General features: G+C 53.4%; 12 protein-coding genes across 12 annotated transcripts; 8 read left to right on the plus strand and 4 right to left on the minus strand.

Annotated features, from left to right (window-relative positions):
- Positions 1-1,724: 1,724 nt before the first annotated feature.
- AB675_3816 (uncharacterized protein) lies at positions 1,725-2,451 on the plus strand (the record flags this gene model as incomplete). The annotated part of the gene is made up of 2 exons (XM_018143900.1): positions 1,725-2,163; positions 2,255-2,451. The coding sequence occupies 2 exons, from the start codon at positions 1,725-1,727 to the stop codon at positions 2,449-2,451; spliced, it is 636 nt and encodes a 211-aa protein (XP_017994918.1).
- A 549-nt stretch (positions 2,452-3,000) lies between these two features.
- AB675_3817 (uncharacterized protein) lies at positions 3,001-4,089 on the plus strand (the record flags this gene model as incomplete). Its single annotated transcript, XM_018143901.1, has 1 exon — positions 3,001-4,089. The coding sequence occupies one exon, from the start codon at positions 3,001-3,003 to the stop codon at positions 4,087-4,089; it is 1,089 nt and encodes a 362-aa protein (XP_017994881.1).
- Positions 4,090-4,499: 410 nt separating this feature from the next.
- Positions 4,500-5,573, minus strand: AB675_3818 (uncharacterized protein; the record flags this gene model as incomplete). Its single annotated transcript, XM_018143902.1, has 1 exon — positions 4,500-5,573. One exon carries the CDS (start codon positions 5,571-5,573, stop codon positions 4,500-4,502), a length of 1,074 nt encoding a protein of 357 aa, XP_017994910.1.
- An 884-nt stretch (positions 5,574-6,457) lies between these two features.
- Positions 6,458-6,900, plus strand: AB675_3819 (uncharacterized protein; the record flags this gene model as incomplete). The annotated part of the gene is made up of 2 exons (XM_018143903.1): positions 6,458-6,633; positions 6,678-6,900. The coding sequence occupies 2 exons, from the start codon at positions 6,458-6,460 to the stop codon at positions 6,898-6,900; spliced, it is 399 nt and encodes a 132-aa protein (XP_017994874.1).
- Positions 6,901-7,062: 162 nt separating this feature from the next.
- AB675_3820 (Exosome complex component rrp4) lies at positions 7,063-8,091 on the minus strand (the record flags this gene model as incomplete). Its single annotated transcript, XM_018143905.1, has 1 exon — positions 7,063-8,091. The coding sequence occupies one exon, from the start codon at positions 8,089-8,091 to the stop codon at positions 7,063-7,065; it is 1,029 nt and encodes a 342-aa protein (XP_017994916.1).
- A 411-nt stretch (positions 8,092-8,502) lies between these two features.
- AB675_3821 (60S ribosomal protein L18-B) lies at positions 8,503-9,120 on the plus strand (the record flags this gene model as incomplete). The annotated part of the gene is made up of 2 exons (XM_018143906.1): positions 8,503-8,611; positions 8,660-9,120. 2 exons carry the CDS (start codon positions 8,503-8,505, stop codon positions 9,118-9,120), a joined length of 570 nt encoding a protein of 189 aa, XP_017994922.1.
- Positions 9,121-9,763: 643 nt separating this feature from the next.
- On the plus strand, positions 9,764-11,206 carry AB675_3822 (putative gamma-glutamyl phosphate; the record flags this gene model as incomplete). The annotated part of the gene is made up of 1 exon (XM_018143907.1): positions 9,764-11,206. The coding sequence occupies one exon, from the start codon at positions 9,764-9,766 to the stop codon at positions 11,204-11,206; it is 1,443 nt and encodes a 480-aa protein (XP_017994902.1).
- Positions 11,207-11,779: 573 nt separating this feature from the next.
- On the minus strand, positions 11,780-13,404 carry AB675_3823 (Succinyl-CoA:3-ketoacid coenzyme A transferase 1, mitochondrial; the record flags this gene model as incomplete). Its single annotated transcript, XM_018143908.1, has 2 exons — positions 11,780-11,911; positions 11,968-13,404. The coding sequence occupies 2 exons, from the start codon at positions 13,402-13,404 to the stop codon at positions 11,780-11,782; spliced, it is 1,569 nt and encodes a 522-aa protein (XP_017994909.1).
- Positions 13,405-14,176: 772 nt separating this feature from the next.
- On the minus strand, positions 14,177-17,049 carry AB675_3824 (Frequency clock protein; the record flags this gene model as incomplete). Its single annotated transcript, XM_018143909.1, has 3 exons — positions 14,177-16,279; positions 16,330-16,697; positions 16,752-17,049. 3 exons carry the CDS (start codon positions 17,047-17,049, stop codon positions 14,177-14,179), a joined length of 2,769 nt encoding a protein of 922 aa, XP_017994886.1.
- A 2,599-nt stretch (positions 17,050-19,648) lies between these two features.
- AB675_3825 (Autophagy-related protein 22) lies at positions 19,649-21,479 on the plus strand (the record flags this gene model as incomplete). Its single annotated transcript, XM_018143910.1, has 3 exons — positions 19,649-20,819; positions 20,868-21,021; positions 21,086-21,479. The coding sequence occupies 3 exons, from the start codon at positions 19,649-19,651 to the stop codon at positions 21,477-21,479; spliced, it is 1,719 nt and encodes a 572-aa protein (XP_017994894.1).
- A 346-nt stretch (positions 21,480-21,825) lies between these two features.
- Positions 21,826-22,675, plus strand: AB675_3826 (putative acetyltransferase OgpAT; the record flags this gene model as incomplete). Its single annotated transcript, XM_018143911.1, has 2 exons — positions 21,826-21,927; positions 22,169-22,675. 2 exons carry the CDS (start codon positions 21,826-21,828, stop codon positions 22,673-22,675), a joined length of 609 nt encoding a protein of 202 aa, XP_017994872.1.
- Positions 22,676-23,696: 1,021 nt separating this feature from the next.
- On the plus strand, positions 23,697-25,358 carry AB675_3827 (4-coumarate--CoA ligase-like 7; the record flags this gene model as incomplete). Its single annotated transcript, XM_018143912.1, has 1 exon — positions 23,697-25,358. The coding sequence occupies one exon, from the start codon at positions 23,697-23,699 to the stop codon at positions 25,356-25,358; it is 1,662 nt and encodes a 553-aa protein (XP_017994879.1).
- Positions 25,359-25,862: the final 504 nt, after the last annotated feature.

A 25,862-nucleotide genomic window follows, 5' to 3' on the forward strand; every position in this document is an offset into this window, starting at 1 on the left:
CCTTGAGAAGGACTCACGACGAACCAGCAAACCAGATCGATGATCGACGCAAAATTGTCAGCTGTGAGGCAGGCCAAGGACTCATCCGTTACATGCCACTCAATATCACAATGAAAGAGTAGCATAGTCACTCAGTATTGTTGGCGCAGCTTGCAATTTAGCAGGGAAGAATTTGTCGAAAAGTCACTCGTGGTTTGCAGATCACTTCGGAATAAGTCAACCAGCAACGAGCGTGCCACGTCGCGGGACAGGACTTCGGACAGCCGGAGCAGGCGACTTTGAAATACCTGCGAAGTGCCTCAGCACCAAGCCTGATGGGCACTTGCATGAACATCAGTTCACCCCGCGGGACCTCAGCCCATGTTGCCTGGAGCATGTACGATCATGGGACGTGTTCCACGTCGGCGGAGAAGGGAATGATAGATATTCGACCGACCCTCGCCTGTGCTTCTTCCTGTGGATGTACCTGTGGCATGCGCCCTCCACTTCCAGGATTTGTGGTCGCATGTTCCTGTACGAGGTCGATGTGTCGCCTTGTCGTCCTACAGCGATCGATGACAGCCTAATTGATGGCTGGACCGAGAGCAGTCTAGGTAATGTCATGACGGAGGACAAGATCCGCACATACCTTCCGAGCACGCCTGAGTTCACGACACTACTGGCTCATTGTGGTGGATGTTCATTTTCTGCGTTTCAGCATGCGTTATCATGAATTCGACACAGCAGTGGTACGAGAAGTTCTTCGTTCAGTAGAGGGTACTCCCTCCCAGGGTCGCTTTCGTGTGGCTCGCCGTGATGAGCACTCATCAGCAGCGTATGTGTCAACCCACATTACTACGGTATCCTGTGGGAAGTACCCGACCTTGGAACCAAGGCGTCCACTTCCTTTCTGGTGCAGATAGGCTGGAACTCTGACATGCTCCTTGCTGCCTTACCTTGGCAAAGGCCGTTCGTACAATGCGGGATCCGCTGGAGTGTCGGATGTCGTTCACCTTCGAACACCCTGAGCATAGTAATTTCACCCTACTCTACTCCTTCGCTGTCATGCCGCATGCTGCCATCACTTGCGCGTTTCCTCACTCCGAGTCGGGTAGCCTTCGCCCTGTCACTGTATGGCAGGTTCCGCGATCACCACAGCTTACCATTGCGAGAAGCTAGCGGATGAAAGTCGCAAGAGAATCGTGAATCCAGAACTGGCTTATCTGCTGCGCCACAACCCTTGCGACCAGGATTTGCAGATCGTGAAGCTTCGATTCACGCCTAAGCCACACGTTTTGGGAGCTCTTTAGCCACAGCTAATGAAAAGCCGCTGACGCAGTGCACTTCTCCACGCGCGATCTGCACTTTTCCTGACCCGCAAATGCACCGTTTCCAAGGTTTCGAGCAATTGCGCGGGCCGTAACGCAGGGACTCTTCTTTCTCGGTGCGTTATCAATGGTACCAAGCCAGCGGAAGTGGATCTTGACCTGGCTTGATAATAGAGCTGCGGTGACAGCATCGGCGGTGCTAGAATGTTTCTGCGCTTCGGGTCCATGTCGGTGAGCACAGGGTGAGGCCCTACTAGAAGGTACTTATCTCTAGCAGACCCAGATTACTCATGAGGAACATTTTTTGACCTCAGAGGAACTTCCTTGACCAGTGCTGTTGGACGTCTCCGAAGGTTGGGGTTGACTTAAGACAACTTCCTACGCATCACCCTACCATTGTGCCGGCGACCGACAAGCATGGCTCGCATACCGATGGGCAAGCGAATGGTCATCACCGTCGCCAATGTACTCTTCCCACCACTAGCAGTCATGTTGATCACTGGACTCAACACCGACGTCCTCATAAATTGTGTTTTGTTCCTCCTCGTGGTGTTCCCCAGCCACATTCACGGCCTCTACATTTCCCTCACTTACTTCAATCGAAAACGCAAGGTGCGAAAGGGCATCTATCCTGGAGACAAGAGGAGTGGCATCTACAGCGAGAAGGTACAAAACGGTGGCGCTACTCGCCGAGAGGTCGCTAAGCTCAAGGCCGAGCGCGACTTTGGAAAGCTGGAGAAGAAGGAAAGCCGACAAAGCCGACCTGGTATTCCCAGGCAGCTCAGCAACAGGATTGATGACTGGGATGATGGACTCAAGGAGGTTATGTCGAGGGAGACCAGCCTTAATCGCCAAAGTACACGGACGTCTGGACGCAGTGCCCGGCAGCCACAGGCAAACGACACCCCAGTATCTCGAAGTCGAAGTCGCAGCAGAAGTTTGACTAGACGACTGTCCAATCGTCTGGAGGACCAAGTCACAAGACGGCTTACAGCCAGAGAAGGTCGACGACGGGAACGAAATGATGATGACAGCTATGGTGACTCGACTGAGGTGCCTGATGGCGTACCTGTACAATCCGTTCGCAGGTGGAGATGAACTTCTCCTCACAGCAAGCTTGGAATACATCCATCCTGGACGATAAAGGTTTAGGCAGGCGACAGAACTCACTAGAGCTTGCCCACAGTATGTATGAGCAGAAATTTGTTCATGATGCCAAGCATCTATTGGTATCAGTTCTCGACCGAGGCATTGATCGGGAAAGCAGCAATTGGTCACTGATCATCCTGTTCGATCGAGTATGGACATCATCATTCTCCGCAGCCGCTATACCTATACAACTCTTCTGCCAGCACGCGCACCCCTAAATTTTGAGTTCACCAGATATCTCCCCTTGAACCTTCAGCCTTGTGCTTCTTGAACCCTTCTACATTGCATTCCTGCCGTTAACAATCCTGCAATCCACATTCCTCACCACACCGACAAGCACGGACGTGCCTTCCAGCCATGACCATCCCTTCCTTCCTTCTGCGTGTTACTACCTCTGTTGTTCCTTCCTGGCACGTTTGTCTCACTCCCAAACATATCCCTACCGCTGCAAACAACCTACCAGTACGAGAAAGCACGCATTCCTTGACGAAGCGAGTACGATATCGACTCTGAAACACCACAAAAACAGCAAACTGATTCGAAAATGCGCAAGGCAATCCTCTTGTCCGTACCGGTCGCTTCGGCTATGATAGACTGGACGCCTGCCAACCTTCATCTTCCCGCGTCCCTGGCATCGTTGTTGCACCCGATCTCGAAGACGGATACCAAAGCTGTCGAGGATGTCGTCAACGCTGCTTGGACCAAATCCCAAATCCTCTCAATCGAAGTCGAACCCGTACCGGCAGACGTCCGTCAGCTGATTGACGTTGACGAACTGCAAACTGAGGCACTGGTTTCGGGGAGTGAGCCTGGTCATGCCGGCAAGATTGAGGATGCAAACGTCGATTTCCTCTCCCGCTTCATACCGCCTCGGCCAACAGTCGCCAAGGGCGATCCGAATGCACCCATCTCGTCGCCTACTTCGGTGCCTGATCTCGAACGACTCATCGCCGGTGAGGTCATTGCAACTGCTGCCACCATCGACGATAGTGGTCTCCTGGCGGACGAGTATCTGCCCGTCACGGACAATGACTCGGGCGATGCCACCACTGCGCCCAACGATGCAGGTGCTGCTTCAGCCAAGGAAGGCACTGCGGACGTACCTGTGGCCCACGACATCGCCAGCCAGCTGAAAGAAGAAATTCAGACGCAACGTCAGCAGACGTCATACTCCGCTGGCTTCGCGGACTGCTTCCACAGCACACTGCAATACTTCTATCGACCTGGCTCACAAGACGTCCACGCAGAGACAAACGACAATCTGACTAATCACAACGGTCCCTCCACCCTCCACTCCTTCCGAAAACTTGTTGTTCCTGATTCGCACTTCCAGTGGATCGTCTTTGGCACCAGCTTCACAGTCACGCTGCTCTTACTCTTCCTTCGAGCGCTCATTATTCGTCAGCGCAACCAGCGCAAGTGTCACAATGCAGCGACGACAGATCTGGAGTGGTCCAAGCTGACTATCGCCGGGACCGAGGTGGGCCATGTGAAGAGGAAGACATTACGGCGCGGGGAGAGCGTGTGGGTCTTGGTTAAGGACTCGGTGGACGGCCAGGAGAGGATGGAGAAGGTCTGCTTGGAAGACAGCGTCGGTGTTCGAGGAAGGGAGGTTTGGAGTGACGCTCACTGACGAGGCTATATCTTGCGTTGCTGACAGTGGGACTTTGTTTGACAGTGTCGAGCTCAATCTCATTCCCGTGCTAGGGCCGAATTTAAAGGCTGTGATTCAACGGGCGTTCGGGAGAGGCGTCGGGAAACCTGGTACAGCTGAAGCAGATATGAGTACACCAGGAGCACTCCATGGCAGCGGAAGCGGTTGGGACGGCCGGGCCATTGTGCACGGATGATCGGGCAGAAGGCTGACAAGCCTTCGGCGTTAATGATCGTTCAGGTGATCCTGCCGCCTGTCAATGCGCAATGGGTCCAAGGAAAGCAGCAACGAAATCGCATATACGTACATCTTCAAAAAAGGTGTTTCTGTGCGATGTACGTACTGATAAAGCGCTATGCTCATAAGAACCTGAGGCTGCTCAAGTCCACTCATGCCCTATCGTCCTCGCCTCTAAGCCGCCGCTCAGGCTTCTCCGCCTTTGCCATACCCGGTGGTGCGAAGTTCTTGCCTTGAAAATGCAACCGATAATGCTCCTCTTCTTCCTCCTTGAGCCCATATCGGTTCGGGTCCCGCCTCGCCAAGAAATGCCGTACTCTTTCATCCGCTGCAGCTCCCAACAACGGCACCACTGGCTCCGGCGTTCCATGTGATCCCTCGGAATCAAAGTATGTTGCATTCTCGACCTTCCGATCATTCATGAATTTGTGTGTCTGCGCAGTGAATGCTCGAGCACGTTCCTCTACGCCGTCTGCTGAGGAGCTTACGTGCGTGGCCTGGAGAACGCCGGAGATGACTGCGACGACGATTACAAGCGAGGCGAAGGCATTGTGGTTGAAATAGACCCCTTCGGAAGGGCCGGGGCCGTGGCCGTACGCAGGGTGGCCTGTTTGTTTGTACCAGCGTTCCCAGTCTTCCCAGGTGGCATTGGCATAGGGAGACTCGTTGGCGGCGTAGTCATAACCTCTGGCGTAGGTCGTTGTCACAGTCTTGCTGCCCCATCCTGCGCCAGTCATGTCGAATGCGTGTCGCTTGGCTGGGTCCGAGAGAATTTCGTGGGCTTGGACTACGAGGCGGTACCGGTCAAGGCGTTCGACGCGGGTGAGTGTGTGGATAGGCTGGTCGGCAGGGGTGGAGTTGTGCCGGTCGGGATGGTAGATCTTGACGAGTTCGTAAAACTTGTGTTTGGAGTATGCGGCGCCTTTCTCGAGTTCGAGGATGTCGTAGGGTGAGGGCGTGGTGGGAGACTGCTGGCTGGTGGATTGGGAGGGACGGTCGTAGCATGGCCAGTTCATGTTGTCCCGGAAGTCGTAGGACTTGCGAGAGGAGTCCCTGACTGTGGCATACCGGCGTTCTTGTGTGCCAGTGCCGGTGTTCCGTCTCTTACTGGGTCTTGCTCGGGGAATCGGCAAGACTGTGGGGGAAGTGCTCGTGGTATAGGTCGAGCAGAAGCAGCATTGGAAGCCGCCATACGCTCCGGAGAGCGCTTGCCTCTTCAACAGCATGGCGTGTGTTCCAGGTTTCTAGGATGCCCTCCAGGGGAACGTGTAGCGGACAGCATCTTTGCTTTGTGCACTTGGTCGTATGACGATGGGGTGATTGGGGAAACTCAGTATTCAACGCTCGTGGTGCACCGCCTGCGCCGTAATGCCTCGGCTTGTTTGCCTCGTGTTGATCAAAGGTTGCCTTGCTCGAGCATTTAATTCCGACTCTGGAAGACCAACACAGCAATGAAGCACAGTCTCGAAGACAACTTCTGTGGCTCATGTAATCACTAATTGTATACGATCGCTGAGCTCATGAGGCTCTGCTCGATTCAGGAGCTTGACGTTCCTCATTTGCCTATCGCATCTGATGGTCGGCTTAGACTGTTTACGGCAATCAAACGCGTGCGACTGGCGCGGGCGCTCCAGTAAATGATTTCGACTTCGACGACTCGGATTGCTGACTACTGCCAGGGCGGAATCTGTGGCATGTTGAACGTAAGCGCACCAAGAAGCACTGGCGAGGCGGAGAGCTAGAGAAGAGTGGAGAGCGGTCCAGATCGCGTGCCTGCCTGCCGAGCCTGATTCGCTTCTTGGAGTCCTATTTCGGAAACCGTTCCCTTGGACTCATGTGATTCTTGGCACATTGAAGTCGTGAATACATATCTGAAGGAGGGAAGGTCATCGTTCTTATTGATGCTGTCTGCAATCTCACAATTCTTCCCACTTCGCGTCTTGCGCAAAGTCACCACTAACCACAGCTGAGAGTATACGATGGTTGCCTACGCAAGCGGCGACTGCGAGGGACCTCCACCGTGGATGAGGGGCGAAGTAGACGTGTATAAAACGGGTGGGTAAGCCAGAGAGTTTCTGTATGATGTCGACAACAATCGAGGTCGAACACCATGACTGTGATTCTAGCAACTTTTACGCCCACCAAAGGCAAAGAGGATGAGGTCGAGAACATGTTGCTGAGATTGGTCAAGAAAGTCCGCGACAAAGAGCCAAGGATCGAAATCTTCAAACCCTACAAAGCCGTCCGGCACGCAGACGGGTGTCCCGAGTTCTGTGTGTACCAAAGGTAAATCAGATCAGTCACCGTGTAAACTCGCGCTGATGATCCAGATACCCAGATGAGCAGACTCTGGATCAGCATCGCCACAGCGAGCATTACAAATCACTGATCGAGGAGGCAATTTCGAAGGGACATCTCACGACAAGTCCGCACTACCGCCGGGTGGGCTCCAATACCGAAAGTATCGTGAATGACATGTCGTTTTGGCGAAACCTTGGGTATGATGATTGGACGTACCTTTACGGAAGTCTTGAAGAGCAGAAGTCGCGCTGAGTGCTGGCTATTAGGCTCGGAGTCCTATCGCTCGAAGGTTGGTTCTCGAGTCTGCCAGGAATGGCGGGACCCTTAGGTCGTTCAGAGCCGCATGCGACTGTCTGATAGGACCAGTTGGCGGCCGATATCTTGACGAGTATACCAAGTGTGCTTGTGCGTCAATCAAAGCTCAGCGACTTCAGCGAGGATCCGCTTCCTGAGATCAGCTGGGATGGTCCCTTCGCCGCCGCTGTCCACCCAGTCAACCACAATCTCGTACGCTTTTATGACAGCCTCTTCATCGACCCTGATTCCACCTTCGGTCATGATCTTTACGCATTGTGAGACTCGGGCGAACGCGTTTCGTGTGTCCACGTTGATCTCGTCGTTTTGACTGGAGTAGATCTCTTTGCCAACAGCATCGTCGAGATTGGAGATGCTGATGCCGCCAGCCTTGCTATCGTCCTCTTGCTCGACATGTTTGCTGATCCAGATGTAGCCGTTCACGCCCAGTATGACGTCCACTTGTGATGGCATAGATCCTGCCACACTGCCGCTGAGAGTGAAGACCTGTCTCCTGCTTCTGATAATCCCACCTCCGCCTCCAGTCCCATTGACAGACAAAAAGATGCCGTTCCGTAGCTTGCCATACTTCAAGCTTCTGGTGTGCAAAGTAGCCACGCCGTCGGCATTACCGATGCTTTGTACTTCCGCAACCAACAAATCTCCTTCCTGGAAGTATTCGCGCATTTGCAACTCGTCCGCTGTTGTTCGTCGTCTGAGGACGCCTCCTGGAAGATTGATGCTGCTCAAAGGCAAGTTGGCGTAGAGAGGCGCGGCTATGTCGACCTTCCATCTGGATTGACCAACTTCTATTATTCGGCCAACAACCAAATCACCGATTTCGGGAGTGTAGCGTGCTCGTGAAGGCGACACAGAGAGCAGTCTGTTTGTAACTATCAAGTTTCCCGCAACAGAAGCTATTATTTTCGACGACGCTGTGGATGGCTTGAATGTGCCATGTCCAGGCATGAATTGAGAGTCGCTGGTGATGGTGTCGCCCGGAATCACGAAATTCGGCATCACAGCCCTTGGCGTTGCTGGTGAGCCTTCGGACATATCTTCGTCTCCATCGTCATCATAACGTTCTGCACCTGCCTTGTTGACGATCTCTTCCTCCGAGTACGCTGGGGGATTTATGATCAGAGGCATCCTGCTAGAGTGTGGAAGTACAACGACGGTCAAGTCCACCGCCTTCCCTCGAACTGGTCAGCAAACAGACCCTGCCTTTGCGTATCCCAGGCCTGAAAGGGAAGAAGTGTGCTTGGCCCTGCCCGCCTTGATGCTTTGTCGTAATGTCTTTTGCAATGGATATTACCGAAACCTGACGACGATGATCTGCTTGATTGAGGGAACATTTCGATATTGCAGCCTTCCACGTGATCGTATGTAAAAGCGCGAGCCCCGTTTCGAAGTCTAACTTCGGCTTAGCTTGATCGAAAACTTGGCGGCTTGGCGCCCACCTGAATTCCTGCACAACCTCAATCTCGATCCGCAGTTTTACGACTGTCGACACGGTCCATCACCTCTCCTTCAAAGACCTACGCACAAACCCAGGTCAAAATGGGTATCGATCTCGACCGCCATCACGTCAAGGACAGCCATCGCAAGGCTCCCAAGAGCGACAATGTCTACCTCAAGCTCTTGGTGAAGCTGTACCGATTCCTTGCCCGTATGTATCCTGCAGAATGGACTTGACTTGCGACTAATAGATGAGCAGGTCGCACAGATGCCAACTTCAACAAAGTAGTCCTTCGCCGACTGTTCATGTCAAGAATCAACCGACCTCCCGTTTCGATTTCCAGAATTGTCGCAAAGACCGGCACCGAGACTGCTCAAAAGGCCTACAAGGGTCAGACTGTCGCTATTGTCGGCACTGTCACCGATGACAACCGTCTTCTGACAGTCCCCAAGCTGTCTGTCGCTGCCCTCCGCTTCACTGCGTCTGCTCGCGCTCGCATCGAGGCTGCAGGCGGTGAGTGCTTGACCTTCGATCAACTCGCCCTCCAGCACCCCACTGGTAGCAACGTCGTCCTCCTCCGTGGCCCCAAGAACGCCCGGGAGGCTGTCAAGCACTTCGGCATGGGTCCCCACAAGGGCAAGAAGCCATACATCGAGAGCAAGGGTCGCAAGTTCGAGCGTGGTCGTGGTCGCAGACGATCCAAGGGTTTCAAGGTGTAAAGAGCGGAAGCGAAGAGCATCAAAGTGGGGTGCAAAATCACACACAACGCGAGCTGAAGTCTTCACTTCTATGCTCGAGCGAGCGGATATTGCGGTCTCTCGTCGGCATTGCAGATGCTTTGGCATCGCTACACCCCCCGACCAGGCACGCGCAAGCTGCAAGATACCATACAGATGGTCGTCGAAATGGTCTGAACGACCTGGCTGTCTAGCAATGAAAAAGCACGATTCAAACACATCTGCAAGTTGGTCCCTTGTGGACCAGCGCCAGGTCTCTTTCCAGAGCCATGAGCATTTGTTGTCCCTTCTCCGCCTTGAAGTCTGACTTCAGGTGTCGAGAGTTCGATCTCGCCAGTGTGCAGTTGTTGGCGAGAGCCGAGCAGTACCTATACCCCGTGATCTGCGTGTACTCACACCCCAGCAGGATCCCGCACCGATAGAGAAGTCTTGGCATTTCGTGTAGAAATTTTGCCTCGTGTGACTCGAAAATCCGCCCTTCGCCTTGTTGCCTCGCTCATTTGTCACCACTGAACGCCAGACTTTTAGCAGTAGGAATTAGATGCGAACTACCAATATGTGACGATCTGATTATTCGCAACCATTTTGGCTTCTCCCATCCTGTGTTCAAATATTCCTTTCTGTCATGTCACTCACTGAATCGACACCAGAAGCAGCCGCGAAAGCGGCGGCATACTCAGCCCGCAATCTCGCCGTCCTCTCTGTAGACGCACGGAATGATGCCCTTACCACAGTATACGATGCTCTCAAGGCCGACAAACAAGCCATTCTGGACGCCAATGCGCGAGACATGGCCCTCGCAAAGCAAGCATCTCAGGACGGCAAACTCAGTTCTAGTCTGATCAAGCGGCTAGATCTTGGACGCCCAGGCAAGTTCGAAGATATGCTACAGGGCATTCTAGATGTACGGAAGTTGCCAGATCCAATCGGCAAGATAGATCTACGCACAAAACTGGACGAAGGTCTAGAAATGACAAGAGTATCCTGCCCGATCGGCGTACTGCTCATCATATTCGAAGCCCGACCAGAAGTCATCGCCAACATCGCCGCCCTTGCAATCAAATCCGGCAACGCCGCCATCTTGAAAGGCGGCAAGGAATCTACAGAGTCATTTCAGACTATCTCAAGCATCATATCGAAAGCTCTCGACTCAACACAAGTCCCCAATGCAGCCATTCAGCTGGTCAAGACTCGCGACGTGATCGACCAGCTGCTCGACCAGGACAGGTATATCGACCTCGTCATTCCTCGTGGTGGCAACGAGCTCGTTAGATACGTCAAGTCACATACCAAGATCCCAGTGCTGGGCCATGCCGACGGACTCTGCAGCATCTACATCCATGATGACGCGGACAAGGACATCGCTGTCAAGGTCGTGGTTGACTCGAAATGCGATTACGCAGCAGCTTGCAACAGCACTGAGACACTCCTTGTACACGAAAAAGCGCTCAAGAGCGTCTTCCCATCTGTAGCACAAGCACTCCTCGACAAAGGCGTAACGCTGAAATGCGACGCGCCATCGAAAGCCGCCATTGCCAATCTTACAAGCAACAGCGGAGGCTCAATCCAAGACGCAACCGAAGAGGACTACAATACCGAGTTTCTCGACTTCACTCTCGCCGTCAAAACCGTCCCATCAACTCCCACACCCACCACAAACGGCCACACCACCGCCACAAGCCACGCCAGTGAGGACACTGCCCTCGACCTGGCGATAGCGCACATCAACGCCCACTCCTCCAAACACACCGACTCCATCATCACCACCTCCTCCACCGCCGCCGAGAAATTCATGTCAGCAGTCGACTCCGCTGGCGTGTACTGGAACGCGAGCACACGGTTCGCTGATGGGATGCGGTATGGATTTGGGACGGAGGTGGGGATTTCGACGAACAAGATACATAGTCGTGGGCCGGTGGGGTTAGAAGGCTTGACGATTTACAAGTATAAGATTCGGGGGAGTGGGCAGGTGGCGGGGGAGTATGGGGAGGGGGAGCGGAAGAGGAGGTTTCTGCATGAGCGGTTGGATGCCGTAGGGGCTAGAAAGGCGGTTGGGTCGTGGGTGTGAAAAGGCCTGGGGATTACCTCACTTCGGTCTGAGATATCATAATGAGCCACGAACAAGACAACTTCGCCAAAGTGAATATACGCTAGGCAGCAGTCTGAATCTGAATCATGTAGCAAACAGTGAATGCTTTTGGCCGACTCATTGACTCTGTTGAAGTAGTATAAGTAGGTGTGTTGCCCTCGACTTTCTCTGCTTTTTCTTTCTTCACCGTTCAGTGGCAGACCCCGGATTGATCGATTGCCATGACAAGTTGGCATCTGCTGCTGCTTGATGGGGCGAGCTTACATCAAGCCTAGCACCATCTACAAGGGCGTCGCATCGCTACCCAACGACTTGACCGTCACGAGTCCGCATGCGTACTGGGAAAGACAAGCGCAGATACACATGGCAAGCATTTGGCGTATAGTTCAATATGGACACTTTTGGGTCCAGCTCAACTACCCAAATGTTGCGCCTCAGCTATGCACACGAAATGCTAAATCTCTGGTATTCAATGACGACCACGATTCGGAGCACGTCACCACTTGCTAGCTTCATATCCATCTCTTTCCTTTTCACAGGAGCTCGACCACCTCACAGCATCGGCTTAATGTTCTCAGCGACCTTGAAGGGCGCCTCTGTCTTGCTCTTAATCTCGTCAACAGTCACACCATCAGCAAGCTCGATCAATGTCAGACCATCGGTAAAGTCAACGTCAAACACGCACTTTTGAGAATATCGTCAGTCTGAAGTCAAGCACAGGAAAGGGACAATCAACTCACCAGCTCGGTAATAATCCGACTCACACACTGCTTCCCCGTCAACGGGAAATCGCACTGCTTCAAGATCTTCGCACCGCCTTTCTTATCTGTATGCTCCAGCAGCGCCACCACCTTGGTCTTCTCCGGGTTGCTCACTAGATCCATCGCGCCACCAAAGCCCTTCACTTTTCCTGGCAACATCCAGTTCGCCAAATCGCCCTTGGCACTCACTTGCATCGCACCCAGCATAGTGAGATCAATTCTTCCGGCACGGATCATGCCGAAGGATTCTTCCGACCCGAACGTCGCCGCACCGGGGAGTAGTGTGACGGTTTCCTTACCCGCGTTGATGAGGTCTGCATCCTCCTCGCCCTTCAGTGGGTAGGGACCGAGACCCAAGATGCCGTTCTCGGACTGTAGGGTCACAGACACAGAGCCATCGAGGAAGGAAGGCGCCAGCATGGGCATACCAATGCCAAGGTTGGCGTACATGCCGTTTTTGAACTCCTTGGCCGCGCGCCGTACGATGCGTTCGCGCTTCGAGGCTGTGTCGCCCTTGCCAAGAGCGGCTTTGTCGACATCGGCGCCCTCCGCAGGCCGATTGGTGTACTTCTCGATCCCCTTCTCAGCAGTCGACTGAATGACCTTCTTGACATAGATGCCCGGCACGTGGACTGCTTCCGGCGCGATCTCGCCTGGCTCGACGATATGCTCGGCCTCCACGATCGTAACTTTCGCGTTGCGCGCCATGGCACCGTTGAAGTTCTGTGCGGTCAGGCGGAACTGCACGTTGCCCAACTTGTCGGCCTTGTATGCCTTGACGAAGGCGTAGTCGCCCTGGATGGCCTCCTCCATGACATATGACTTCCCATTGAAGACCTTTACGTCCCGAGGCTTGCCGTATGCGGCGATGCTGCCGTCAGGCTTGTGCTTCAGGGGAATCTCGCCGGTTTGCACTACAGTGCCGAAGGCTGCGGGCGTGTAGAATGCTGGGATACCCTTGCCACCAGCCGCACAGCGCTCAGCGAGGGTGCCTTGGGGCGTGAGCTCGAGCTCGACTTCGCCGGTCAGGTAGGCCTGTTCCAGGACCTTGTTCTCGCCCACGTACGAAGCTACCATGCGCTTGATCTGTTTCGTGTCTAGCAGCTTGCCGAGTCCATTGCCGGGGACACCGGCGTTGTTTGAGACGGCGGTGAGGCCAGTGATGTGTGTGTTCTTGCTGACCTCGTTGATCAGGGTGTCTGGCACGCCGCAAAGACCGAAGCCGCCGCAGAGGACAGTGCTGTCGGACTGCATATCGGCGATGGCTTCGGAAGCGGACCCGACCACTTTGTTGATTTCTCGTTGGGTCAGGGATGTCGAAAATGCTCGCACGAGAGGGTTACATGACGGTGCGTTTCGTGATGTGAGGTGTCGAGCTGTGAGGAGGGCGGTTTGCGCCAGTCGTTGTGAAGGCATGTTGCTGGCTGTGCGGCTTGACCAGCCGGTATGAAGAGATCGTGGGCAGTGCCTAGGCTGTCGAGACTGTGTCGGCGAGGTCTTCTCTTTCAGGAGAGGAGTAGCCCAGTCGATCTCAGTGCGCGCGTACCTAGCAGCTCGATAGCTCTCGGAGCAACAACAACGCTTGGATATACCGACGAAATTGCTCCGGTCGCGACAGCGTGCTTTATATTGTCGGGTGTTTTTGGAGAAGAAGAAGACTGTTGCCGAAGACCGAGTCGTCTTCCGGGATCCTTTACAGTGTAGAGCTCTTGTGTCGTAGAATGAGAATTGCGGCTCGGAAATTGATGTCCTGTGCAACTTAAGCCCTCTGGAGGTCTTCACCGAGAGCAACGATGCTTTTATGCTCGAGCTGTCACTTTTCCGAGCGCAAAATAGCACCTTATGAAGGTGGAAGGTGCTGTGGGGATGTGGGGATGCAACCTGAAATATCCGTTGTTGGTGTTCGGATAGTGCACCCATGCAGGAACAGCGCCAGGGGAATTGGAACGCGAGAGCGAGGTCCAAGCGCCGGAAGAGTTCTTTCCCAAGTTGACCATATTCGTCTTGCATTTTTTGAGCAGGAGGCATCAGTTGAAGACGAAAGCAAAGGCATGGATCCAATTTCAAGTTCAACTGGGTTATTGAAATGCTTCAGTGAGCATGCTATGGGTATAAAGTGCAACCTTAGGCAGGTTGTCTGCCGGAACGCCAACGCTCAACCAATCTGTTCACACATATCATAGTACAATCATTTTTCATCAGAACTGTCGCTGTCATCGACATCCATACTCGAAGCACGATCAGGCACCTCGTTGCCTCCTCGTGACGATCCAAATCTGCTCCCGCCAACGGTTGCCGCCAAACTGCCTTCGATTCTTCTGGTTGGCGCTTGATTGAGCAGAAACTCGCGTTCCTGGGCCGCGACTCGGTCTGGGTCAGCCGCTCTAGCCATCTCGAGCATATCAACGGAAGACATGTCGTCTGAATCGTCGTCCGACTCCGTTGACCACTGGTTCAGGAAAGCTGGCGGTGGTGCGTTGATTTCTGCTGCTTCTGAGCTCGTCTCGTCCGAGTCAGACATGTCCAGCATGTCGGGATCATCTGAAGAGCTGCTCGCGGTGAAGAAGACGTAACTGGGCGGCGGCAATTTCGACGGCTGTAGGTCGTACTTGTCGCAATCGTCGACCTCGTAAACGTACCTCTTTCTCTTTCGAGAACCAGTGAATGGCACCTTGTAAGCCAGCGTCGGCCGCTGAGACCCTGCCACCCTACGCAGGATCTTCACATCGAGCGCAAAGTTGTCCTCCGGGACCACACCACCGATGCCGCATACCACAAATTCGTGCGGCAGCGTCTCAATCTCGCCACCTGACCTCACTGGCGGCATGTCGCAGTGCAAATCCTGCTCGTTTGGGCCAGGTTGATATGCCTTCGGTGCGAACTGTGGTGTGAAATAGCAGGCATCGTGATGGCGAAGTGGAGATTCGTCAAGTGGGTCGGGCATCAAGCCCAAGGTATCCCATGGCAGAGCCTTCCGTTGTGCGACCCAATTCGTTGGGGCATGGTCTGCACTGAGATCCGCACAGAAGTAAGGATTCTGGTAGAAGGTGATCATGCCATCGTCCGAACCACGTCGATTCAGATTTGACTTGCTCAACGCATGCACCAGACCACTTGAGTCGTGAGAGTTACTATGCGAAGATTCGGAAGACTCCAGGTACGAGATCGCCGGAGAGTACCGTCTTCCTTTGTACACCAGAGGCTTATAGTCAAACGGCGACACCGCTACTTTGCTTCTTGTTGGTTCTGTCAGCATATTGGACGTCGCGGCAGTGGACACCTTGGGCTTCGAAGCGTCGCTGGTATTGAGAGCGCTCGTCTTGTCCTCCGAGGACGGCTCCTCTGAGACGAGATTGTTCGAGGAGCTGTTGGTCTTGGATCTCTTGCTGCTTGTGCCACCAGTGTCGTCGTTGAGCTCCGCCGGGGTAGGGTCATGATATATCATAGCTTGCTCCTCCTCCTTCGAGAACACGGTGGCTCCTGGACCACCAATCCAGCGAACCTTGTGCCCATCCGCAGACAATTGGAATTTGGTGCTCAATTTCCGGATAGCCTGTCGAATGAAGGAAGGGGTAACGTTGATGGTATGGAGCTGCGCCATACTGATAAGGAGATTGAGGTATACCCATCTCGATTCAGAGCCTGACTTATCATGAGGTACAATGACCTGTGGTGACGACATGCCGAGGTGTCGGAGATACTGAATGTTCTCGTCGGCTACCTGTGCACGATGGATATCCAAGTCCAGCGGTCTCGTTGGTCTCTGTTCTGCAGGGGATCCAGGACGGCTTGGGGCAGCGCTGTGGCCTTCCGACTGTGTGCTGAGTTCATAGCCCAGCCTTGGCTTCTTGAGTGGTGGTGAAGGGTTCTCACGTTCGAAGGCATCAAGATTGACCTTTGTGTCCTGTGGCAACATATGGGCCTCTCGCGATCCCTCGACGCCGCGTGGCCGACTCGCAGGATCATCGGCATGAGCTGCGAGGCGTGACACCTCTTGCTGCTGGATTGGCTGACTGTGGTCGCCAGGTGCCGCGACACGACCAGTGAACAGATTTTCTAACCGGCGCACTACCAATGCCATTTTGGCTCTTTTGGACATTGTAGGTGAGGGCTTCGGCAGGAGAGTGTCAGGTATGTCATGCAGATAGTTCTGTATCTTCGTAGTTCTCGCTCGCTTAGACGTCTTGGGTTCAGGTTGTCCGCTCAAAACATGTGGCGCGGTGTTCATGCCCGAAGTGGAATTGGAGGCGTAGCCAGAGTCCGTAGGTAGTAATGTGGACTTGGCCCGGGACTGATGGACAGGGACAGACGAAGACTCCGCACTAGAGCTCTGCATGGCACCGGATCCGGATCATGAGTAGCTGAGGAGCTGGGGTTGGAAGTGGCATGGAGGCTTGTCGCAAAATTCCGCAGTAGCGACTCAAGCTCACGCTTCTTGCTCACACTGAGGCCGTGGACTCTAAGGTCGAAAAGGCGGTCTTGTGCCCGAGCGTCCGACGACGACGAGCTTGGTAGAGAACGTGTTGTCTTGAGTAACATCTTCAGTCTTTTGTTCTCGACAGTGAGGTCGTCGATGACACCGCGGAGGTCTTCGTTCTCGCTGTCATCGCGATGTTGCTCACCACCAAACATTTCATCGTCGCTCCCTGATGACACGAAGTTATTGGGATAGTACTGTCGCTGGTTACCCAGGAAGAATGGAGGGTCGCCTGTTCGGAAAGCGTTAGCGACCACATTTTCAGCCGTACAGGCACAAGACTTACCATCCGTGGAGGGAGACTCTCTTTGGCCTTGCGGGCCGTGCTTGTTGGCTTTGTCGAACCACTTGCCTGCGCTTTCATCACTTCCATTTGAGTCGCGAGTCTCCTCGTTGGGTATGCGATTGTGCTGCTTCGAGGGGTCCTGGGCCTGGGTACCAGTAGCAGCCTCGAGCGCAAGCTCTTGCTTCTTGTGCGCAGGCAAGGATGTGGACTCGGTTGGCGGAGTACGTCTGGTCGCCTTTCTACTCTGCGGTGGATGGGCCACCTTACGTGACTTGGTTGAGGGTTTGGTGGTGTTCATGTCTGGACATGTCGCCAAGGACTGAACTCGTTCAGCGGCCACGACTGATGCGAACTCGAGTAGAAGTTGTGAGGCACGCTTAGATCTGACCGAACGAACTGCTTCAACGTGGCACTGAAGACCTGAAGTTGGCTGATGTAAGGTATATCCCGGAACTTTGGAACAAGCTGGACTGGGTGGTCAATTGTGTGGTTTTGCTACGCTGCGACGTCAGGAACTGTGAGATTGCGCTGTATGCAATATCTGGGATGATGGATAGCAAGAACTGCAGTGTTAGTCAAAGTAAGACGTGTAGAGTCTTCGAGGCTTGAGGACGGCGAGGAGGAGGCCCGTCACCCATCGAGCAGTGGATGGCCATCGTCGAGGCCATCAGAGGCACCCAGGCCCAGTACATTGCCAACGATCAGTATGGGAGTCAGTGATCGATTTGCAGCCGTTCAAAACTTCCACGAGTATCGAGGTCAACGGTGATGGATCGTGGTTCATCGAAGTCACGTGGTGGGGACCCTGAATGCTGCCAGTCTCACAGACAGACAGATCCGGAACGTTCCAGACCACGTCCACCCGTATTTCTTGGTCATTCTGTCATTCTTTGCCGCATCGGCGATCCAACACGCCGGAATGTTTCTGATTGCTGGTGATTGGTGGGGTGGGCCCTCAGGCACTATGTCACGGCGGAAGAACAATTGCACAGCTTGTTCGATGCAGCCGCAAAACCTCAGATTGTTTACTGCTGTAGCTAAGGCTGCTCATCTTGTATAGTGGTGGCCGTCGGTGGATTCTGGTTCTTCATCTCGATGAATCGGAAATGATACAAATAACTATGTGGTAGGCCCCGCCTATCGATGCTCTCTCCGTCATGCGTTCATGAACCCTTATTGAACATCGGAGGGTGGCACATTTTGCCTTGCACACACAAAGGAGAATCGTCGATGTAATCGCATCGTCTGACCTTGGCATCATCATTGCGCCGCACCACCGTAGTGGGTGTGAGACAATCAGATTGTGGCGATGTCACGGTACTTCAAACCGCAATGAGCAACCGGCGACAGAAGCAACGACGAGTCGTATCTCTTGGATTCAAGTTTGCTCAAAGTCGAGGTAAGGCAACCTCCTGGTCTTCTGAGCTTCAAAGTGGCCGGAAGGTCTGCGTCGAGAATTCGAGAGATACACGACCTGCGCACAATTGTATATACCACAAAGGCGTCCTGGGCGGGAGTGACTGCTGTTGTCTGTCCTTGACACGCGAGTTTCTCGAGGACGGATCTATCGAGGTGTTCAGAGCCGGAATATGTTGCTCTGTGCGGAGTCTGTCCTGCTTCGTCCGTATGGCGTAGTCAGTCTGAAGTCATCCGTCGATGTACCAGTCCATAGCTAACGTTATGCATCGATCGAGACCATTCAGAGACAGAGTGCTCTGGCGCGTGGCTCACTCGCCTCACTCGCCTCACCTTTGGACTTGACGCGACCGTCCTAGAACATATGTGAGTCCAGTCGAACAATACCCTACCGGGTGAAATCGGTACCTGTGGCAGTGCGCGATGACTGCACATTTCTCGAATGAATGATGAAGCGGGATCAAGGGCTTGCGAGCCCTGTCAATATCCATGACACTGTGAGAGGTTTTGGAATTCCCACACTATTCCGGCAGGGATTTGCTCATTACGGATGCACAACCACCTATCTTAACGCGCGTCGGCTTGACACCGCTGTAGTCATTGAACAGTTGCTCGAAACATCAGCACTCCTCCAGCGAACCAAATACATCTCGCTACATGCTTTGGTCGGCATCAAGCACGTTAGTTTCGACTTGAGGGTCAACAATGGCAGAAGCAGGAATACTGGTGAGGCATGGTGGCCGTCAAGCAGTTCCTCGGATCGACTAGGTGTCTGGTCTTGACTGACCTTTGCGACCCCGAGGACCTGCAGAAGAGCATGAATGGCAACATAGCAGAAAATCTGCTGCGGGAGCTTCCACGACCTACAAGGTCGTTGACGTGAGTCCAGCTTCCCCTGCCAGCTGTGCTTCCAACCCTTGACCGCCAGCGGAACCAAATCATCGATTTTGGGACATGGCATAACACTGCGTCTTGATACCTTCGGCGACCGGCCTCTTGTAGCGTGCAATGTGTTGTGCTTGCTCTATATGTAAGCAAGGATCCAATACCGAATTATTGAGACTGGTAGTGACGAATCTAAAAGGTGGTCGAAGTCTGGTCGATGGCTCGACCTGCCCAGAAAGTTACACCCGCGGCTCGCCACGATCTCTAAGCCAAGCACTGAGGCAAAGCTTGTGGAGAGCTTAGAATTTTAGCTCGATCTCGCCTTCGTGACCCAATCAACACCACCTAACGTGCATGATTTGCAATGCCACTTCCACGACGCTGACAGGCTATCGTGCCCTTATCGGTAAGTTTGCAAGCTTTAGCTTGATCTACTATGCCTGGTACTGCCGTGTGTCCGTGGGGTTACTGTCGCAGCTGATGAATTTTCCGCGAGTGAACGCCGTCGGATGTAGCTACCATGGTATCCTTCGAAAGAACATATTCCCCGCTCGTGCCACGTCCTGTCTCTCGCAGGTATCTCGTGTATCACGACCATGTCTGCACCGAACGCTGGTATTAACGCTGCGGCGGCATCTGCCGCATCTGAAGATGCCCATCGTGGGTCCATCGCATCGCTGAAGGGGCAGGACCCCGAACAGCCGCTGTCCTCTGGTGAGGAAGAGGGAGACCATCCTACGGCGCCAGATCAGCATGATCCCAACTTTGTCGCCGACAAGAAGGAAATTTGGTCTTACTACAGCTACTACGTCGGCAACAATGGCCTGAGCATGTTCAATTTCGCGCCCACAGCTTATCAGGACCTGCTATATCTGGCAGCAGGTGATAGCGAAATCCTGCGCTTCCTTGGGCAGGACCGAACCATCAACTCGATTGTCCTGCTCTCCAACGGCATTAGTTTCGCTATTCAGGTCGTGCTATTTCTTGTGCTGGGCTCACTAGCCGACTATGGCTCGTGGCGGCCCTATATCTTGATCTTCTGGTCGATTGTCGCCTTCGCTCTTGGCTTCGGCTGGCTTGGTGTGCACCGCGAAGATCTTTGGCCCGTCGGAACTGGTATGTACATGGTTGGCTTGATTGCATACCAGATGTGCTTCACCTTCTGGTTCGCGGCATTCCCTGGTCTTGCCCGCAATACACCAGAGATGCGCGAGAAGGCGCGAGAGTACGAAGCAGGAAAGATCGACCGCGAGGAGTACGACTTCGAAGACATGATGCAAAGGAATCGCCTATCAAATGTTGCATTCATCATGCAGTCTGCTGTCGAAATTGTCATACTTGCCATCCTGGTGGGCATCCTCAAGTCCATCAATCCGGAAGCTAGCGATGCGAACAATCTATGGTCATTGAGTGTCACTATTGCTTACGCGACTGCAATCTGGGTTGCTTGTGCTATTCCATGGTTCATCTTCGAGAAGCACAGGCCAGGACAGAAAGTGCCCCCGGGCATGAACCTGGTAAGTGTTGGATTCTGGACGCTGTGGAGAGCCGCTATCGCCATTTGGAAACTCAAGCAGAGCTTGATCTACCTGATAGGATTCTTCATTCTGTCCGATTCTCTGAACACCACAGTCACAGTTGTGGCGACACTACAGAATGAAGTCCTCGCTTACGACCCATTGACCATCACCTATCTCTTCATCGTGGGGATTGCAGCACAATTGGTCGGCATCTGGGGTTTCTGGACTGTTCAGAAGCGCTTCAGACGTGAGTAACATTATATCGTCTGTGTTTAGTTGCTGACAATGTCATTAGTCTCGACCAAGAACATGTTCGATGCAGTGATCGTGGGCATAATAATTTTAGATCTCTGGGGAATGATCGGCATCTGGACGCAGACCATAGGCTTCCACCACAAATGGGAGTTCTGGCTGTATCAGGTGTGGTACGGAATTGCGGTGTGCCCATGGTAAGTTTTCCTCCATGTTCTGAGCTAGGGACTTGATGTTGGAAAATGACTGACACTTTGCCAGGTACTCTTATTCACAGACAATGATCTCCGAGGTTACGCCACGGGGCAAAGAGTTTCTGTTCTTCTCCTTGTTTAGCATCATGGGCAAGACCAGCGCCTTCGTTGGCCCTATCGTCTCATCTGCCATCATCGACGCAGACACAACTGCCGACAAAGCCGGCAACAACAGCCTGCCGTTCTACTTCCTCTTCGGGCTGTCAATACTCAGCGGAGCCGTCTTGTTCTTCCTTGTCAATCTCAAGAAGTCTCGAATCGAACAGGAGGCGTTCTTGGAAGAAGAGCGCCTTATCAAAGAGCGCCGAGCCAGCATTGTGTCTGTTCCACCGCAGTCAGCATTCGGTCCGGATACTGGCCATGACATCTCGGAGGTGGAAAGGAAAGAGATCAAGACATAGGTCTGGCGAAGGAACCGAAGGTGTGATCAGACCGAATTAGAAGTGCCAGCGAACAACGAGAACGAAGACATCGCAGCGACAGAAAAGCAGCAATAAGTGTCGACGAATTGCACAGGTTCGAGCACATACTCTTCTATGGTATGCTCCCGATTGTATGTTTCGTCAGAAATTTTACGTGCCTATGCCAGAACCAATGCACTGGACGCACTTTCACTCATGTGCTGGCAGCATTTCCACGAGCGCTTAGTCACTGGTCATTGAACCGAGGGCGAGGGTAAACTTCGGACTTGGCGAGATCTTCTACTTAGCTTGCTCTCCTCCTGCCTCTTGATTCGCCTCCTGCGCCATGACCCTTGAGCATGTATTTCGCGGCGGTCAAGCTCCTGCTGCCTACAAGAGGTTCCGCGCCGCCTTGATGCTGTCCGTCAGTTATGATTCAGTCCTCAAGGTGAGAGGGATCAGCGGCTATGGATCTCGACACGCCACAGAAGATGTTTGTGCGTCCATATCGAAGTGGGGATGAGGAGGCCTTGGTCCATGTAGTCTGTGCGACATCGTCCAGCACACTTACCCGACTGACAAGCACAGTTCCGAGAAACGGCTGATGAAGTGCTCCGCAACGGCGGAGACGAAGCCTGAACATTGCTTCGCACATATGGTGCAAGCCTTACCTAGTACTGAGCCCGGAGACGTGCTTTGTACTTGAGGATGGAACGGGACGAGGAGTCGGCTACATCGTCGGTACTGTCGACACGAGAGCTTTCGCAGAGCAGTGGACGGAGCAGTTCATATCAGTCCTTGAGAAACAAGGCATTCCCAGGCCAGACTCTGACACGAACACGAATTGGAATGAGAACCTGCCAGGTGCACTCGGACTTCTCGCCTACTCCCCGGACCAAGTCCTCCACGACAACTTTCATGAGCTTCTTGGGCAGTATCCATCCCATCTACACATCGACATCTTACCGAGGTATCAGGGCCAGGGAATGGGTGGTGTACTCATGCAGACATTTCTGGAAGCATTGCGCAAGCTGAGCTCCAAAGGCGTGCATCTTGGCATGAATGCTTCCAATGATAGAGCGATGAAATTCTACCAGCGCATGGGCTTCCAAAGATTTGCCGAAGTGATGGACGAGGGCAAGAGCGGGGAGATCGGCCGCGATGGCACAACGATCTACATGGTCGCGTCGCTGTAGGCTCAGCAAGGAGCCTCTTTCAATGTTCCTGGTGTCATTAGCATGAGGCCACTCAATTCAGTGGCGGAAGCTGAATCTAAACGGTACGAGTCGTTGGATGGGCCGTTCGGGTGAACATCGACTTCAGATCACCTGGCTCGCTACTCGCCCCGGTGTACGTCGCTGTGCAAGTCGTTAATCGCAGTCTCGAACTCGACCTTGGGCGACTGGCGGCGCTTTTAGCGAAAATGGCTGAATTTGTTTTCGGCTGTTACCCACATACCTACCTGTTCGGGATACTGTGATCATCTCCATAAATAGTGGATGAGGTTGTCGAGGTTGCGAGGGTACTAGTGGACTCGGATCATGTAAGCACGGCCTCGGAGCAACCGCTACTCATGCAAACTGCGACGGAAAGTGCGACCATAGGTAAGTCATATCTCGCCTCTATGGCAATATGTCAATCGTTCCTGCAAATCGACACTTCGAGCCACTTAACGACGAGCCAATCAGATATCTTCGCATCATTGGGCTGGTGCCTCACACGTTTGCCTCGAAGGTATTGCGATACTCTTCGGAGCTCATGGCATAGCTCCGGGATGGCTTGATTGTGCGTAACATGACTGGCACTGTACAGCGGTCTTATCTATTCAGCTGCTAAAGATGCCGCGTACTCACCTGCAATGTCGCGCCAGCCCTGTGCAGCGCCTAAAAGTTTAGTCTCGTACCGTACCTAAGACCCAGACCACCCTTGTCAATGTGGCATAGGCTTATTGCGAAGAAGCCTTATCCTTGGCTCTGTGGCCCATTTAGCTCAGCTCGTTTCCGGATCTGTAGTAACGAAGGCTACTAGTATGGCTGGCCTGGAATGAAATCATATAGGCGCGACCGTTGGACGCCTGTCACTAAAGAGAGACTTCGTAGCAGGCACCAAAGTATAAGATGTAGAGTCTAGCTGGATGTCAGAACAACATTCGATGATTGCACTCCTTCGGTCTAGAGACGCCTCGCTTTATTACTGAGTGTTTCTATATCGATAGCCATGGTCTTCAAGGGTCGTGAACCGGGACCACTTCCCACAAAGGACATATTGAGCTGGATCTTTGATGAGACGCCTCAAAACGCCGATCGACCGGTTGCCATAGATGCGACCGAAACCAGCCGCAGCCACTCGTTCTCTCAGGCCAAGACTCTGATCCAACGATACATCGCTGGACTAAAGGCCAGGGGCGTCAAGAAAGGTGACTGCGTCTTGCTGCATTCATTCAACGACATCGACTACCCCCTCCTGGCACTTGCGATCATCGGCTCTGGAGCGATCTTCGCAGGTAGCAATCCCACCTATACGGCCTTTGAGCTCGAGCACCACATGAAAGTGACAGCAACAACATGGATCATCCCCGAATCAGAAACGTTGCCAACAGTCCTGAAGGCTGCCAAAACCACAGGCATTCCCAACTCTCACATCATTGTCTTCAACCCGCTCAAATCGCAAAAGTGCCCATCTGGCTTCATCAGCTACAAGTCCCTTCTCAACCACGGCTCCTCATCCTGGGTCCGCTTCGACTCATACGACATCTGTAAAAACACCACGGCAGCCCGATATACCTCAAGTGGAACGTCCGGTTTGCCGAAAGCTTGCATCAACACTCACCTGAATCTCATCGCCCAGCATGAATACAATTTCGCCGAAGCATTCTACAAGCCTCAGTACGACCCAGTCAAGCTCCTGTTTCCCCTCCCATTGTTCCATGCCTCAGTCTCACCACGAGCTCTGACCACGATATGGAAGCGCAACGAGATGTGCTATCTGATGAGGAGATTCGAGCCTGACAGCTATGTCCGTTATATTGAGCGTTTTGGAATCACAGATCTGACCGTGGTTCCACCGATGGCAGTCGCTGTGCTCAATCACGCTGGCGTAAAAGATGGCACTGTCAGCTTGAAGTCGGTAAAGAATGGCATTGCTGGGGCAGCACCACTTACGAGAGAGACTCAGAAGAGGTTCATGGCTCTTCTGGCACCGAACACATCATTCAACCAGATCTGGGGAATGACAGAAACCAATTGCCTCGCGTCGAGATTCGAGTGGGATGAATTTGATGACACAGGCAGCATCGGATGGCTCTGTCCTGGACTAGAAGCCAAGTTGGTCGACTTGGAGACTGGCACAGACCTAGGCGACGCTTGCGATGTACGTGGCGAGATGTGCGTGAGAGGAGAAGGTGTTGTGCCTGGTTATTTCGACCCTGCCTCGGACAAGCCGAACCGAAGAGGATGGGATGAGGATGGTTTTTATCACTCGGGCGATGTCATGTATAAGAGCTCGGAAACTGGGAAATGGTATATCGTCGACAGAGTCAAGGAGTTGATCAAATCTAGGGGGTTCCAGGTCGCGCCGCCGGAGGTTGAGGGCGTCCTCCTTGCGCTCGACGGGGTCCTTGATGCAGCCGTCATTGGCGTGAAGGATGTCGCAGGTGAAAGCGAGGTCTGCAGAGGCTATATTGTTCGACGGCCTGGATCAGAATCAACTTTGACAGAAGAAGTTGTCAACAAATGGGTTAGCGAGAGGCTAGTGAAGTACAAGTGGCTCGAGGGAGGCATCAAATTCGTGGACGCTATTCCGAAAACACCGTCCGGGAAGATCCTAAAGAGGCTCCTGAGAGAAGAGTACGAACGTGAGCAGAGGAAGTCGAAGTTGTAGAGTAGCGTCTCTTCCCATCGTGGTGGAAGCAGGCGCGTTGCACTGCGTGGACGCCAGAGTCGATAGCAGAGGGCTCCATGGGCTGACCCAGTATTGCTTGGACAACACCAGCGGCCTATATGTGGACGTCCAGGGTGCTGTAGCATCGGTATTCAGTATCAAGCATAAAACTGCCCGTCACCAGCACAGCCTCTTCCTTGGACAGAGTAGAGGTCCTTTTGAACTGTGCATCAGCTAGCCTTACGGGATGTGTTCTAAAAGCGCATGTTTCGCTTGCCGTTGCCCGTTGCGGATACTTCAGCCTGTTCGTGTTCAAGGCTTGCGCAGTGTCACCCAGTCCTGGTCATCTAAGAGTCTAGAGTGAGCTGCTGAGTGTGCCCCTGGAGTAGTCCAATGGTCATGCACAACGTCTCGTGTTTGCATAGGCTGCGCGGCTCGTGTGCAAGCACCAGGACTAGGCTCGTAAGATGCGGCATCAGGGAGCTTTGGCGTGACCTCAGAGTG

The sequence above is a fragment of the Cyphellophora attinorum genome, assembly GCF_001299255.1.
Source record: "Cyphellophora attinorum strain CBS 131958 chromosome Unknown Contig47, whole genome shotgun sequence".
Taxonomy (NCBI): domain Eukaryota; kingdom Fungi; phylum Ascomycota; class Eurotiomycetes; order Chaetothyriales; family Cyphellophoraceae; genus Cyphellophora; species Cyphellophora attinorum.